The 14024-nt window shown below is 35.5% G+C and overlaps 1 protein-coding gene across 1 annotated transcript; it reads left to right on the top strand.

The window, feature by feature from the left end:
- Nucleotides 1–6412: 6412 nt before the first annotated feature.
- LOC108680782 lies at nucleotides 6413–13675 on the top strand. The gene is made up of 4 exons (XM_018169681.2): nucleotides 6413–7735; nucleotides 8535–8639; nucleotides 11716–11836; nucleotides 13117–13675. Exons 1-4 carry the CDS (start codon nucleotides 6588–6590, stop codon nucleotides 13261–13263), a joined length of 1521 nt encoding a protein of 506 aa, XP_018025170.1. The 5' UTR covers nucleotides 6413–6587; the 3' UTR covers nucleotides 13264–13675.
- Nucleotides 13676–14024: the final 349 nt, after the last annotated feature.

Genomic DNA, 14024 nt, shown 5'->3' with positions numbered 1-14024 from the left:
AACCACTGCCAATAATTAGTTGTTCTGAATTTTATGCAGATCTACTTGGGATTGAGACACTTGTGTGCTTTTCGGTTGCGCATGAGTTGGGTTTTTTCCCTTTAATAAAAAACGAAACGAGGTAAAAATCTGAAACAATTTTTCCCACGGAGCATTGCTATCAATTAGTCGTGTTATGAATTACAGGCAGATCCGTTCAGAACTGAGAGGCACATATAAAACTCTTCGGTTGCTTTTTACGATTAAGTCCGCGGACGCAACTCCGCGCTCGAGTTTCGAATTTTGACGCAGACATTCTGAGGTTAACAACTTCTGAATGCCACTCAACAGCGACCGAAAGTAGTGAAAATCGTTTAATATAAGCGCCCACTCCAATGATATTATTCAGAGGTGAATACAAAATTACTGATGAACTATTTTATTGAGCTCAGCCAAACACTAAAATTTGTTTTCAAACATTTGAATTAAATGAATTAGATATTGAATGAATGTGAAAATGATCCAAAATGGCTCTGTCTGGGAAAGTGTAGAAAATAATGCGTTTCTGTCGTGTCCAAAGAATTAACGTCTGAAAAATCTTCAGTGAAATGTGCACCTGATGTGTCCAAATAAATTGGATTCTTTATTCTTTTTCGTAATCAAGATTGAAATGATTGCCGCCTCTATAAGGGTTGTAACTACTTCGCTATATGTGCATTATGTAGTGTACCTAATTGATATATCATTATATTGCGGATTTATAACACAAAATTTGTCTTAAAAAACACATAACATTGATGATACTAGAAAATTACGCAAATAAATTCATACTTTGCTTATCTTAGCTTATACATCTCTGCTAGTTCATTTTTTTCTAATTCGGCAGCTTTCTAACTGAATACAACGGATATAGAAACCATTCATTCATTCAAACACATAATACGTTAATGATCAAAACGACCAGATACTTCTTAGTCGTTACATATTGAATATTTCAATCAACTGCCTGTAGATATTTTCTACAAATATTGAAATCACTCATTCTGATAGCTCTGAGATCCAATCAAAAAGATATATATATCAAACAGATTAATCTCATAGATCTGATCACCTGAAGAAGATTATCTTCTCAATAATTGACGGTTAGTTGACAAGAACAATCACTGCGTCCCGAACACATTATTCGACAAGCACAACCACGTCGTCCCGAACATATTGTTCGACAAGCACAATCACTGCGTTCCGAACACATTATTCGACAAGCACAACCACGTCGTCCCGAACACATTATTCGACAAGCACAATCACTGCGTCCCGAACACATTATTCGACAAGCACAATCACTGCGTCCCGAACACATTATTCGACAAGCACAATCCCTTCGGCCCGAACCCTGCGCAACCGACATTCCGGTTCCGCTAAAGTTGAGCTGAAAGCAGTTGCATGCTTGCAATATGCCCGCAAGCGCTACAAAGCAATTAAAATTTCCCCAATAAACATTTCTAACTGCACTGTGTTCCGTGTAACTATTCCAAAAGTTTGATTGAATATTTCTAGAGCGTTCAGTTTTTTTAATGAAACACGTACGTTGATTCTCAATTTCCAATGCTCATCTGAAGGACCGCTGATATTTTTCAATCACTGGGCTTTCATTATATAAAAATTTTCATTTAAACATATACATGATATTGAATACATTGCAGAGAATATTTTACTGAAATGCAATGCCCCCTCCAAAAATTAATATTAAAATCACTTGTTTGCTTGAATCGCAAGTTAAGCAGGAATTTAAAAGCAAAGACAATACCACAAATATTCACCATTGCTTTATAAGAGAAAACTTTTCGGAGTCCAGCTCCATCGTCAGTTCACAAAATTCAGTTCAGAAGAAGTTCAGATCTAGAAACACAAATACAATCAATTAGTAGAGTAAAATGCACTGTCAGGTTTCAAAACGGAAAATAAATAAATAAGACATGAAATTAACGCTTGTACACTGCCTATCTATTTACTATTTCAAGAGGAATGGAGCTAAAAGCGGCATTCAGACTAGGCTTCTGTTTGAATATATACAGGGATTCTAAAATTCGTAAATCACTAACACCGGATGTGGAAGCAAGAATTTTGAAATCAGAAATGACTATATTGTATTTGTGTTTCTAGGACTGAACTTTTTCTGAACAGAATTTTGTGTTATAAACTGATGATGGAGCTGGACTCCGAAACGTTTCCTCTTATAAAAATTAAGATTTATCAAGAAATTAAGGAAAGAAATACCATTAATATGATCGTAAAAACATAAACAAATATGTTATTAAAGATAGCCTTTCAATTAGAGTAAGAATATCTCAGTGCAAAGATGAGGCAAAAACTCCATGGCGCACAGATTGAGTAAGTTCTATTCGATTACCCATTGATGAATTCAGTCGTGGCTATCGAAGTATTCATTGATGAATTCAGTCGTGGCTATCGAAGTATTCATTGATGAATTCAGTCGTGGCTATCGAAGTATTCAATTAAGAGGCGATATTGTTCAGTTGCCAGCGGCGCATGAATGCTTCATTTACTTCGAAAAAGTTTATAATAGGTTTTGCATTTGAATTGAGGCTCGCAGTCAAACTAGAAATTATGGCTATAGAAATAACTATTAACATGTATAAGTTATCATTTTTAATTTCACAATTTGTAAGCTTTTTCGCGTTTTAACTGTTTATTTATTTTATGGAAATTTGATAACAAATAATTATTGGACGAGAGTAAATTTATCGTTTCAAAATAAATGTCACTGTATCGAACATTTATTAGAAATTTAATTCATTATTTGAATTTAACGGTTTTATAATTTTGACCATGCGGCACAAAGTATGTTGATCGTGTGTTTTTATGGGTTAGTTGCTAGGGTGTGTATCACGTATGGTGGTTTCAGTTGTGTGTTGATCAAGTGCTGTTAATATCGAGTCAATCATTATCATGTTATCTTGAAATATTTTGCCAATGTTTTTAGTTCTTCACCAATTCAAACAATTTACCGTTATTATTTACAATTAATAATTTTTTTAATCCATTCTTTTATTAGTTTAAACCAATAGCACAATTCGTTACTTAGTTAAACATTATCCGCTGTAAGACTTAAATGTTTATATCACATTTGGTTAACACTGGAGCGTGGACCCTAACAAGAATGAATAAATAAATGGATCTTCATGATTAATTTCTCAGAATGGACGTAAAATTAATCAACGGAACCTTTGTATTATTTGAATAGATTGTGGCTGCGGCTTGCGGATTTGTTTTGACAGGAACTACAGAAATCCCCAGTGCCAATTGGTAAGGTTTGAAAATAACTATTATACGAATAGGATGGAAAGTCTTTATTGGGCACCGGGATTTGGAATTGGGGAAATTAAGGCTTCATTGAATGACAGGTCAAGGGTTGGGTCAAATGGTTTGATCAGATAATTTTACTTGAAAAGAGTAGAGGAGTAGAATTGGTAACGTTCATTGGGAGGGGGAAAATTTAAATACATTCCTGGACTGACTTATTAGCAGTGCTCAGATTCATGACGGGATTTATGAGTAATCAAGAGACTTGAAATAGGCAAAACATGTAAAATATGTATTTGGAGATGATTGAGAATTAATCAATAACAAGATCTCCAATCCAGCAAACGCTTGAATCGATTCGGAAGGTTTAAAATAAGTGAAAAAAATATTAATGGAAAACATGACTTGAAGTAAGCCGGTGCTTACTTCTATGAATTGGGATCAAATTAATCGCAGTGCACAGGGTGGAATAATATAATTGGCCAAACTTAGAACAGTGTTCACATGATAACAGGGGCTGCATGGAAGCGGTCATGATGGATAACCTGTTCCGAGTTGGAGGGTGGACAAAAAAATTGATGTTACTGTAAGTTACCAAGTCTGTTGATGATTTCGATCGGGAATCTCCCTCCGCATTTATTTCTGTGTCAGGTTGGTCCATTCAAATATTATTCTCTCTGAGCAATAAACATTTTGTCTGAACATGCAACAGCAGAGCATCGATCTATCCTCGCTATATAAATGAATTAAAAAGAGGGGTTTCCAAACCAATTCTAATTTGGGTTTATTTGTTCCAGCTGGATTCAAATATATTCAAATATATATAATATATTCGAATTATATGTCTTTTCACCTGGTATATTGATGAGTTGAGCATATATGTAAAATTTTTAATTTTCCGGTAATTATTGAGTACGTGTGTGGCTTTTTTTTCGTAATGATTAGCATGCATTTATAATAAATCTACAAATTACTCTGAAAATATTTACGTGATTGCCTCAACTACGACAGGAGAATGATGAGGAATGTTATTTGCATCTCTCAACCTAAAGGGAAATGGCTTTAAACTTTAGTACTGGAGTTAAAGGTTCGATTAAAGTTTCTTAACTTATTGCAATGGATGCGGATTGCGAATAGAAGAATTTGGCTTTGTATGAGTGTTTCACTTGAGATAAAGATAGGTGCGCAGGTCTATCAATAAAAAAAATTACCTTAAATTAAATAGAACATTTCAGAGAGGACGAATTGCTTTTGTTTTACTTCTATTAATTTATTCACAAATTGATTAAGCTATGCCATATTTTCAGGATAATTATTTCCCAATCATCAAACATGCACCGTAGGGGCACCCGCCAGCTGTTATCAAACACGCTCAACATGAACCAGTCATTAAAACGCGCTGTAATTATAAACAGGCCCAATGTTGATGGTTAGTAAATATTAAACGTAAAAAGACTTGACAAGAAACCTGCTATCGACACATTTTCCACAACGCTAGATGCTCGTTAGCGCTAAATTACTTCTAATGCTGTTGACTAAATTTTTCACACCCGCCCGATACCGAGTAAAATCTTTGATGCTATTCGAGACTTTCAAATGTTATTGACTTTGAAGTGGTTACAGAATTTTTAACTTGTTGCAGACATCGAAATATTTGCTGACTTCAAAGACTGTTTACAGAATTTGTAGAGCTTTCGAAAGTTCAATATGTTAATCATGTGTCAGAGAACATAGCATTTAAACAGAATTGTACAATTTACAACTGTATACTGTATCTTCTGTTTATTAAAGATTTTTTACTCTGTCTCAATCGTTCATAAAATCAATGAACTCTACGTAACATATGAACTTCGACTATAATCCAGAAAGCTTTCGCTATCTTATGCATACAAACTATAAGGGACTTAAAAATGCACCTCACGTGCATTTATCCAATAACTCTATTGCAATTAGCGTCCTAAACCAGTTAACAGTTTTTAATGCTTCTTTGTGCAATATATTTATCTGTTCCCGGTTCTAATATCGCTAAATTTTTCCACATTTTACTCTCATCTTTTTTATCATTACTACACTTCTATTTAACTTGTTTTCTTGTTGTTTGTCTGCTACGAATCTTATAATCGATATTTAACAAACTTCTACCTGTCCAATCGAGCTGAAATTTTGCACACTTTCGTACAGTTGGAGTCAATGCATGAATTAATTGACGGAATAAAAAATTAACCTAATAATATACGTTTAAAAATTACTTTTTAAAGACAACACTTCTAAGGAATCCAGTGTCTCCAATGTTAAATATGTAAAATGAATTTCTCATTTTATTTTCTAAAATTGAAAAAAATTAATTTTTCAAAATTTTTAATATATAATTTTTTTTTTCAAAATTGTTTATTCTGTCAATTGATTCATGCATTGCCTCCGATTTCACACAAGTATGCAAAATTTCAGATCTTATTGGACAGGTGGAAGTTTGTTAAATATCGATTATAAGATTTGTAGCTGACAAAATTATTTTGTCAATTTTTTTAATATTGAAAAAAAAATTAATTTTCAAAATTATTTATTCTGTCAATTGATTCATGCATTGGCTCCAACTTTACGCAAGTGTGCAAAATTTCAGATCGATTGGACAGGTAGAAGTGTGTTAAATATCGATTATAAAATTTGTGGCAGACAAACAAACAAACAACAAGAAGTGAAGTTAAAGACAAGTGTTGTAAAAAGTAATTTTTTATTGTTTAATAATTAAAAAAATTTAATATATAAAAATCAAATAAGAAATTCATGGTACATGTTAAACATCAGAGACGCCGGCCTCTGTAGAAAGTGTGGTACATAAAAAGTATTTTAAAACGCATCTTATTTATAATCAGTGCTGTTTCTTACAAGTTTTATTGTAGGGACGATTTGCAAGCCAATTCTTTCTTGAATGTCTTTGTAAGTTCAAACTCATAATAAACTAATTAGTTATAGTTTTTTATTATCCAATACAAATGTAATACAACTTGATAGAATATACTCATGTGATGTTTAATTCTAATGTATATTTTCCCTTGCACAAATTGCAAATAATCAATTGTATTTCAGATACATTTTACCAATAATGCCTTGAAAAAATCAATAAGAAAATCAAATATGCGATATGTGTTTTCTTAGTGTAGTAGAAAAATTTAGTCTAAAAGTATTATAAAAAGAGGTTCAAATCATCTGGTTCATTAATATTAATATGCAGATTTCCACTTTATCGCTGATCTTAGAATTTATATCGGAATGCACAAAGTGCAATGGGCGCAGGATATGCCAAAGAAGACGGCAACATTTCACCTAAAACAAAATCTGCAATAAAATCGAACTCTTCTTTACCGAGAGTTCGTAGGAGCTTCAAGAGCGGCGGAAACCTTACGACTTCCTTGCAGGATACCAGCCTGCACACTGGTGAGGGAGAATCCTACAGGACTGAAGGAATGAACGAAATGGCTAGTGAAGAACTTAATAAAATCTCTATTGAAATAGAGAAGCGAGGAAATTATAAATTCCCGGAGAAATTGGAGAAGGGAAACCCCGAAATGCTGGGAATATGTGAAGATATATCTGGAAAAAGTGAAATTGAAAAGGCTTTAATAGGAAACGGTAATAAGGAGGAATCGAAAATGGATAATAACGGACATGGAAAAAAAGAATTGGTGATTGATAAAGATGAGGAAAAAATTGGGTTAAAAGTTACGAGTGAATTTAATTCCACACCTCGCCTGAAATCACAAGAAATAATATTCAATCATTCGGAAGATAAAAGTTTCACCCCATCTTCATCAAGTATTGAAGGTGAAAAGAAAAATCGAAAGTCATCTACTGAATTAAAGGAAAACTTGTCCACAAACTTAAATCCCAAAGAAATTTGTAAAGATTTATCTCCACGTCAAGCCAGTTTAAATTCCTTTAAATCTCACCCAGATCCTAAGAAAGAAATCGATTTTCGTTCAGGTAAATCAAATTCAATTGAGGGAGGAACAATCGCGACCGAACATATCGTACCTTCGATAACAGAAGCTCAGCTTTCAAAAGACCAAACAAAATCGAAAAAGGACAGTCGTCGCTTGAAAATGAAGAAAAAAACCAGCATAGACGTGGATTGGTCGAAATTCAAATTTGCATCCTCAGATGGCAATTCAGTCTCACGGAAACCGAGTCAGGATTGCGACGACACTTCAGCCGCGCCATCATGGCACAGGCCCAGCAAAGGCAGTTTTGATCTCGGACGCGTGGCGCTCAGATTTACAAAGCGCAGTTCGACCGACAAAGGAATTGATGGACCGGCTTTAGAGGAGGAACCACCGCCGGCAGAATTAACTCAAGAACAGAAGATTATCATTAAAGAAACATGGGCCATCGTGAAGCAGAACGTCGAGCGAGTGGGAGTCATCATGTTTACTAAGTGAGTCAACATTTTGAATGTGGAGAGAGTGGGAGCCATCATGTTCACTAAGTGAGTCAACATTTTGGATGTGGAGAGAGTGGGAGCCATCATGTTCACTAAGTGAGTCAACATTTTGGATGTGGAGAGAGTGGGAGCCATCATGTTCACTAATGAAATCTGTATCATTGAGATAATTAAATAGTTAAACTTTGTTCTTATGGCAGCAATAAAATTAGCATTACATTTTAAAATTGTTTAAGCGAAGATTCTGTAAACTCGACTATTACGAGGAATTAAATCAGAAAATTTCATGACTTTTGAGTCGTATTTAAACTTTTCAACATTCACTCTGTGTAAGTTCGGGAATGATCAATTGAAGTCAATGTAAGTGAAACAACCAAAATTTTGTATCTAAGTAGTTCGTCAAGGCTTGAATCTTGAAATTAGGGTTTAAATACGCAATTAAAATTATTAATTCCATGTCCAAAATGAGTCTGACAAAATGAAAAATCATCAGTACAAAATTATAATTTCAAAATTGAAAATCAGTATAAAATTTATTATTCCACAATTAAATAAATATGTACAAATTTAATCTAAAAAATTCATTCAAATTTCATTTAAAAAACTCACATGAACTGTTAGCGTAACTTTAATTTAAGGTCGCACAATTCCCGCTCCTATAATGAGAAATGCGTCCTAAAAAATTAATTTAAATTTCATTTAAAAAACTCATATGAACTGTTAGTGTAACTTTAATTTTACGTCACATAATTCCCGCTCCTCTAATGAGAAATGCGTCCGACTTTCCCCGCAGTTTGTTCGAGACGCACCCTGACGTGCAAGAAGTTTTTCTGCCCCTGCGCGGCATGGAGAAAAATGCGCTCCTAGACAACAAAAAACTACGCAACCACGCGCTCAGGTACATGCCGTTATAGCTATTATTTCCACACCAATCTTCCTGTTGAGTTTCATTGATATTAAAAGTACCTCAATAAGGGTTTATAACTTCAGAACACATCTGTTGAAAGTCCTCAGCATTCAGAACTGGCGGAAAGATTTCTCCCTACTTGAATGAAGCCAGCATTCATACTATGGAAGAATACTGCTAAAAGCGTTTTCGGTTAAGGTGAATTAAATTCGTTAATGCTGCACCTCATTTTTGCAAAATTTGGCATGGCCGACAATTTTTTAAAAGCGTAAAAGGAAATTCCAAATTGATGCCGGCTTTCAGCGGTTATTTTTACGTATACCCTCTGCAATTCTGCCTTATTAGGCGATGCTCGCGTTATGAGTCAAGCTTACGTAATACCCCGAATTACCGTTATTTATTTTCTAAATTGCTAGCGTAAATTACCTGGAACGTTTGATGTTGAGTTTTATGGATGAAAATTGCAGGTAATGCTCTGATCAGACATTGGTAAAACTTTTATAGGGAGTGAGAGGCTTCGATTATTCCAGACGAATAATTAATGGCGGCTAAAATCGGTGACGATTCAGTTTGGTATAGAAGTATGGCATAGAATAACTCCATTGAAATGCTGATCTGGATGTTTAGGAAAGATCCTAACGAAAATAAGTGCAACGACACATTATATGTAACATGTACTAGTATATTGACTTTAAAAGGTTTTGCATTGGATAAGTTATTGTATTCGTGATATGAATTAAAAGATGACATGTGACTCGACTTTTGATGATGAAATAGAAAGCTAAGATTCTATAGCTCGCCAATAAATGAATCAATGAAATGAATTATTATTATAAAGCGAATAAATAAAGCCATATCAAGAATATTGAAATTTTGACCAATTTACTATGTCTTGGACGACAACAGATAAAATTCATAAATTATCAGTTTTTTTCTCAAAAATAAAAATGTTCTCATCAGATCGCTTCACCCAAGTGGATACAAATGGCCGTAGTCAGGGTAATTTCCCGCAATTGTTGCAGTCAGCGGGTACCCACTTAGGGCAATTTTCTACAACTACTGCATTCAAAGACTGTCTAATCAGGGCAATTTGCCACTATTGCCTTAATCAGAGATTGCCTCTTTAGCGAATTCCCAGCGATTATGCAAACCGGTTTCCAAGCACAATATTTTGCTGACATGCGCAAGATTTGGTCGCCCTGAACCTAATTTGGACAACATGCGCGTTATCTCGTTGCCATGCGCCTAATTTGGTCACTATGTGCCTAATTTTGACCCCATGCATCTTTATAATCTGGTTGCCATGCGCCTAATTTGGTCACCATGTGCGTAGTATGAACGCGTGCTCCCAATCTGGTCGTCATGCGCCGTCGGTGATCTTGTAATTTGGCTGTAATTGAGGAAGGATTTTCATCCACCAAGCAGGGTTCCTTTCGCAGTCTCGCCGGTGTAGCTAAACTGAAGACTCGTCCATGTTGCAGATTACCACATTGTCTACTCTATATTTTATATAATTTAATAATTAGTGACTTTGTCTAATTTATCTTACAGGTAGCTGGTGCTCACCACCTTTCAATAAAAACCATCCCTTGTCAATAATTAGAACCTTAATCTCAAACATGGTTTCGAGATAAATGCAGTATTTTTTAAGAGAAATTTTATGTCATAATAATATTTAATATTTTACATTCACATAAAACTAAATTTAAGTCACAATCACTTTTTTCCAGACACAGTGTTCTTTTAGGAACTAACATTGATTTATGTTTCTTTAACAATAATCTATGATGCACATCACGAAGAGTTATATAAAGTATATAACTTATCCAGCATTATACACATAAAAGCCAACTATTACCATTTTGTGACAACACAATTTTTTTGTTCCAGCTTTGAAAAAATGTTAGGGATTCTTTTCTGCCAGAACTTGATAATTCATGCACTATTGTAACCCCCACTTGCAGAATTTGTCAACATATTCTTAAATTACTAATATTTCAAGCTTTCAAGCCACTTCTTCCATCGATGTATAGCAATAAATGGCGCTAAAAATATGTTAAATTGGTAATTTTACACCCTATCGACAGCATTATTACTATAAAATAATTGAACAACTTTACATAAACCATCACCTGCTTCCAACTCACCATTCTTCCAATAAATATGAATATAGCTTTCAACTCTTGGTTTTGCCATCATATATTCTAATTAATAGGACTTCCTTCCCCACTTCCTGCCTCGTCATGGATCACAATAAGACTAATAGAGATTACCACACCTTCCTGCACTGACAAGCCAATATTCCTTCCACGACTTACACAGCATTCCTCCCCATCGGTCACCCCATTTCATGATCCGAGTATAACAGCCATCAAACCTCCCCCCACTCCACCATCCAACATACACTGCTTAATATATTGCTTTTCTTTCAGTACACGCAGTACATCAGATAAAATATGTGTAGAGAACAATTAACCATCTTGCTATGTCTGGTCTACCCTGGCTCATGTAACGAGTATTGTAACTAACAAAGTTAATATATCGTTCCGCGACGCTCCGTACAATATACGCTAATAATATACAGCTTGCCCTCGCACACACCGTTCATCATATAACATGATGTATAGGTCTCAACCCCCTCCTTCGTATACACCGTTCATCGGATAACATGATGTATAGGCCACAACTCCCCTCCTTCATATACACCGTTCATCATATAACATGATGTATAGGTCTCAACCCCCTCCTTCATATACACCGTTCATCGGATAACATGATGTATAGGCCACAACTCCCNCGACTAATCAAACTGGTATAAAAATTTTACCGTCACATCCAATGTCTGTCTCTTATACACATCTAGATGTGTATAAGAGACAGCTATAGGCCACAACCCCCTCCATCGTATACACCGTTCATCGTATAACAATAACTATAGGCCACAACCCCCTCCATCGTATACACCGTTCATCGTATAACAATAACTATAGACCACAACCCCCTCCTTCGCACACACCGTTCATCATATAACAAGAACTATAGCCCACAACCCCCCTCCCCCCTGCAGGGTCATGGGGTTCGTGGAGAAGGCTGTCGGGCGGCTGGAGGAGCCTGCGCAGCTGCAGGCGCTGCTGGAGACCTGCGGTCGTAACCACTGCGGCTACGGCGCTGCCCTCCACCACATCGACGTGAGTCCTGCCCAGGAGGTCTGGGGCGATACTTTCAAAACTCGCTAAGTGAACTTAAATATTTACGCTCTATTTTCTTGTCTATGATTGGTGCATTTTGCTTGAAAGGCCGTCAATGATTGGCTGATGAACTTACGATCTCTTAGCTTTTTTTAAAGTATAGGCTTCTTGGTCTGATGCACTGCCAATATGTTACACGAGGGTGTTTAAGTTTATGTACATATATTTGCAGAACTATAATTTACCTAATACTACACGAAGTATTTTTAGATATATTGTCGTTTACTGAAGTGTTACTACATAATCCTATATTATCTATTTAATTTCATATAATTATTTCATAATAATTGTAACCGTGGCAACAGATATTTTCTATATGGCATAAATTACTGAATTACAGTTCATCAATATCGTAATGTATTGAAGTACGGGACGTATTTTTTAAATAAGTAAAGTTTTGACAATAAAAAAAAACAAGCAGTAAATATTTTCCATAAATAATTTATTCGCTTTATAGGTCATACTATGAAGGTCATATATTATAGGTCATACTATTATTATACGTCATACTATTTTTTTCGTAATTCCCAGTAATATTGAGGCATTTATCGGACCTTGGGACCAGCTTTTGGATGCCATCGTCAAAGAAGCTTGACGCCTCATTAGACAATAGGCAACCTTATTTGACAATTTTGTAAAGAACACTTCTTGGAGAAGCAGGAAACTTTTCAGCAATAAGGAAAATATTGTGAATCGTCTCTTATCTATCACTTTAAATTAGACTTTTTGAATCAGATCATCGGTAATGACTGGAGGTCTCCCACTTCGTTCCTATGCATGAATTTTTGTGCGGCCATCTTTGGAGACCCTTACCCATTTCCGCACCATTTGATCATTAGTAATGTTTTTGCCATACATTTCACTGATGAATGTCAACTGATTTGAAGCAGTGAGCACAGTGAAAAGAAAACACTTAGCAGTCGGCGGGATTATCAATAAGTGGAGGTATTTTAAAATCACGAAAATCGACGTAGACTCGAAATTACTGTTTCGTAATGGCGTCTGTGGCTTCGCACCAGACGTTGCTACACGGCGTACTTAAGCTAAATGGTGGCCGCAGAGCTGCAGCGGCTAATTTAAAAACGGCACTTACGTAAAATTGCGCATCATGTAACATCATAATTTGATGTGAAGTATTTCAGACATGCTATCACACATTTTCCATGGAACGAAAGTTTAGTGCAATAATTTTATATGTAATTTTTCGTATTTTATTACAGTTGGTTGGCCCACAGCTGCTGGAAGCGATCAAACCATCACTGGAGGACCGGTGGAGCCCTGAGATATCCACAGCCTGGACGCTGCTCATGGACAACATAGCCTACGCCATGAAGGCTGCCATGAGGCTGCAGATGAGGCAGGCTTAGGCTGGACTATTATCTGCTCATGGACAACATAGCCTACGCCATGAAGGCTGCCATGAGGCTGCAGATGAGGCAGGCTTAGGCTGCACTTTTTTTAATCGGTTAAGAAAGTTGAGATCGACGTACAGGTAACACCTGAGGCATACTCAATCTGTTATACATTAGAGTCAAGATTATGTAACCAAGGATTAAAATACTTTCGCAAATACATGAAGCCGACAATGCTGAGCTTTAACATAATTGAAAAATGATGTATGTTAGAGGTGTGAGCCTAATCAATATTAAGCGCATTTGTGGTGAAGATATAAATATGGACATCATTGAATATGGACTTAGGTCTGAACATTCAAGTCTTGAGATTTACAAAAAAAATCCAAATTTTACGATCAAATTCGTACGAGAGTACTTACACGGTAATCAAATCTCATGCTCAAAGTCTGTGAAGTTGACTCAATTGTTCATTAAATCTAATGAACTATGTTTGAAATGTCGACTGGCTTGATAATTAAATCTCATTACTAAACCCCGTGGAGTTGACTAACTCTCATTGTTTAGTAGTTGAATATGTAGAGTTGACTAACTCATATGATCAAATTTCATGACTAAAAAATAAAAAATTAATTTTGTTCTAGGGCTTCGTTTCTCTGGTGCTCCGTAATTTGCACTCAGTTATTTAATCTCTAGAAATATGCCTTTTTAGTGAAATTTGGCTGTTGATGCTGAATACAGACCTTAAACCTAAAGATTTTTAAAGCCAGTGTCTA

Source organism: Hyalella azteca, unplaced genomic scaffold (genome assembly GCF_000764305.2).
Source record: "Hyalella azteca isolate HAZT.00-mixed unplaced genomic scaffold, Hazt_2.0.2 contig8613, whole genome shotgun sequence".
NCBI classification, from domain to species: domain Eukaryota; kingdom Metazoa; phylum Arthropoda; class Malacostraca; order Amphipoda; family Hyalellidae; genus Hyalella; species Hyalella azteca.
Note: the sequence above shows the minus strand (reverse complement) of the source record. Positions and strands in the feature narration are given on the sequence as shown.

Bases quoted from the DNA above. Each gene is read 5' to 3' on its own strand.
- LOC108680782 (XM_018169681.2), top strand. From the start codon at position 6,588: ATGGGCGCAGGATATGCCAAAGAAGACGGCAACATTTCACCTAAAACA. The intron at 7,736-8,534 runs GTGAGTCAACAT...CTTTCCCCGCAG, and splicing joins GGAGTCATCATGTTTACTAA to TTTGTTCGAGACGCACCCTG. The intron at 11,837-13,116 runs GTGAGTCCTGCC...ATTTTATTACAG, and splicing joins CTGCCCTCCACCACATCGAC to TTGGTTGGCCCACAGCTGCT.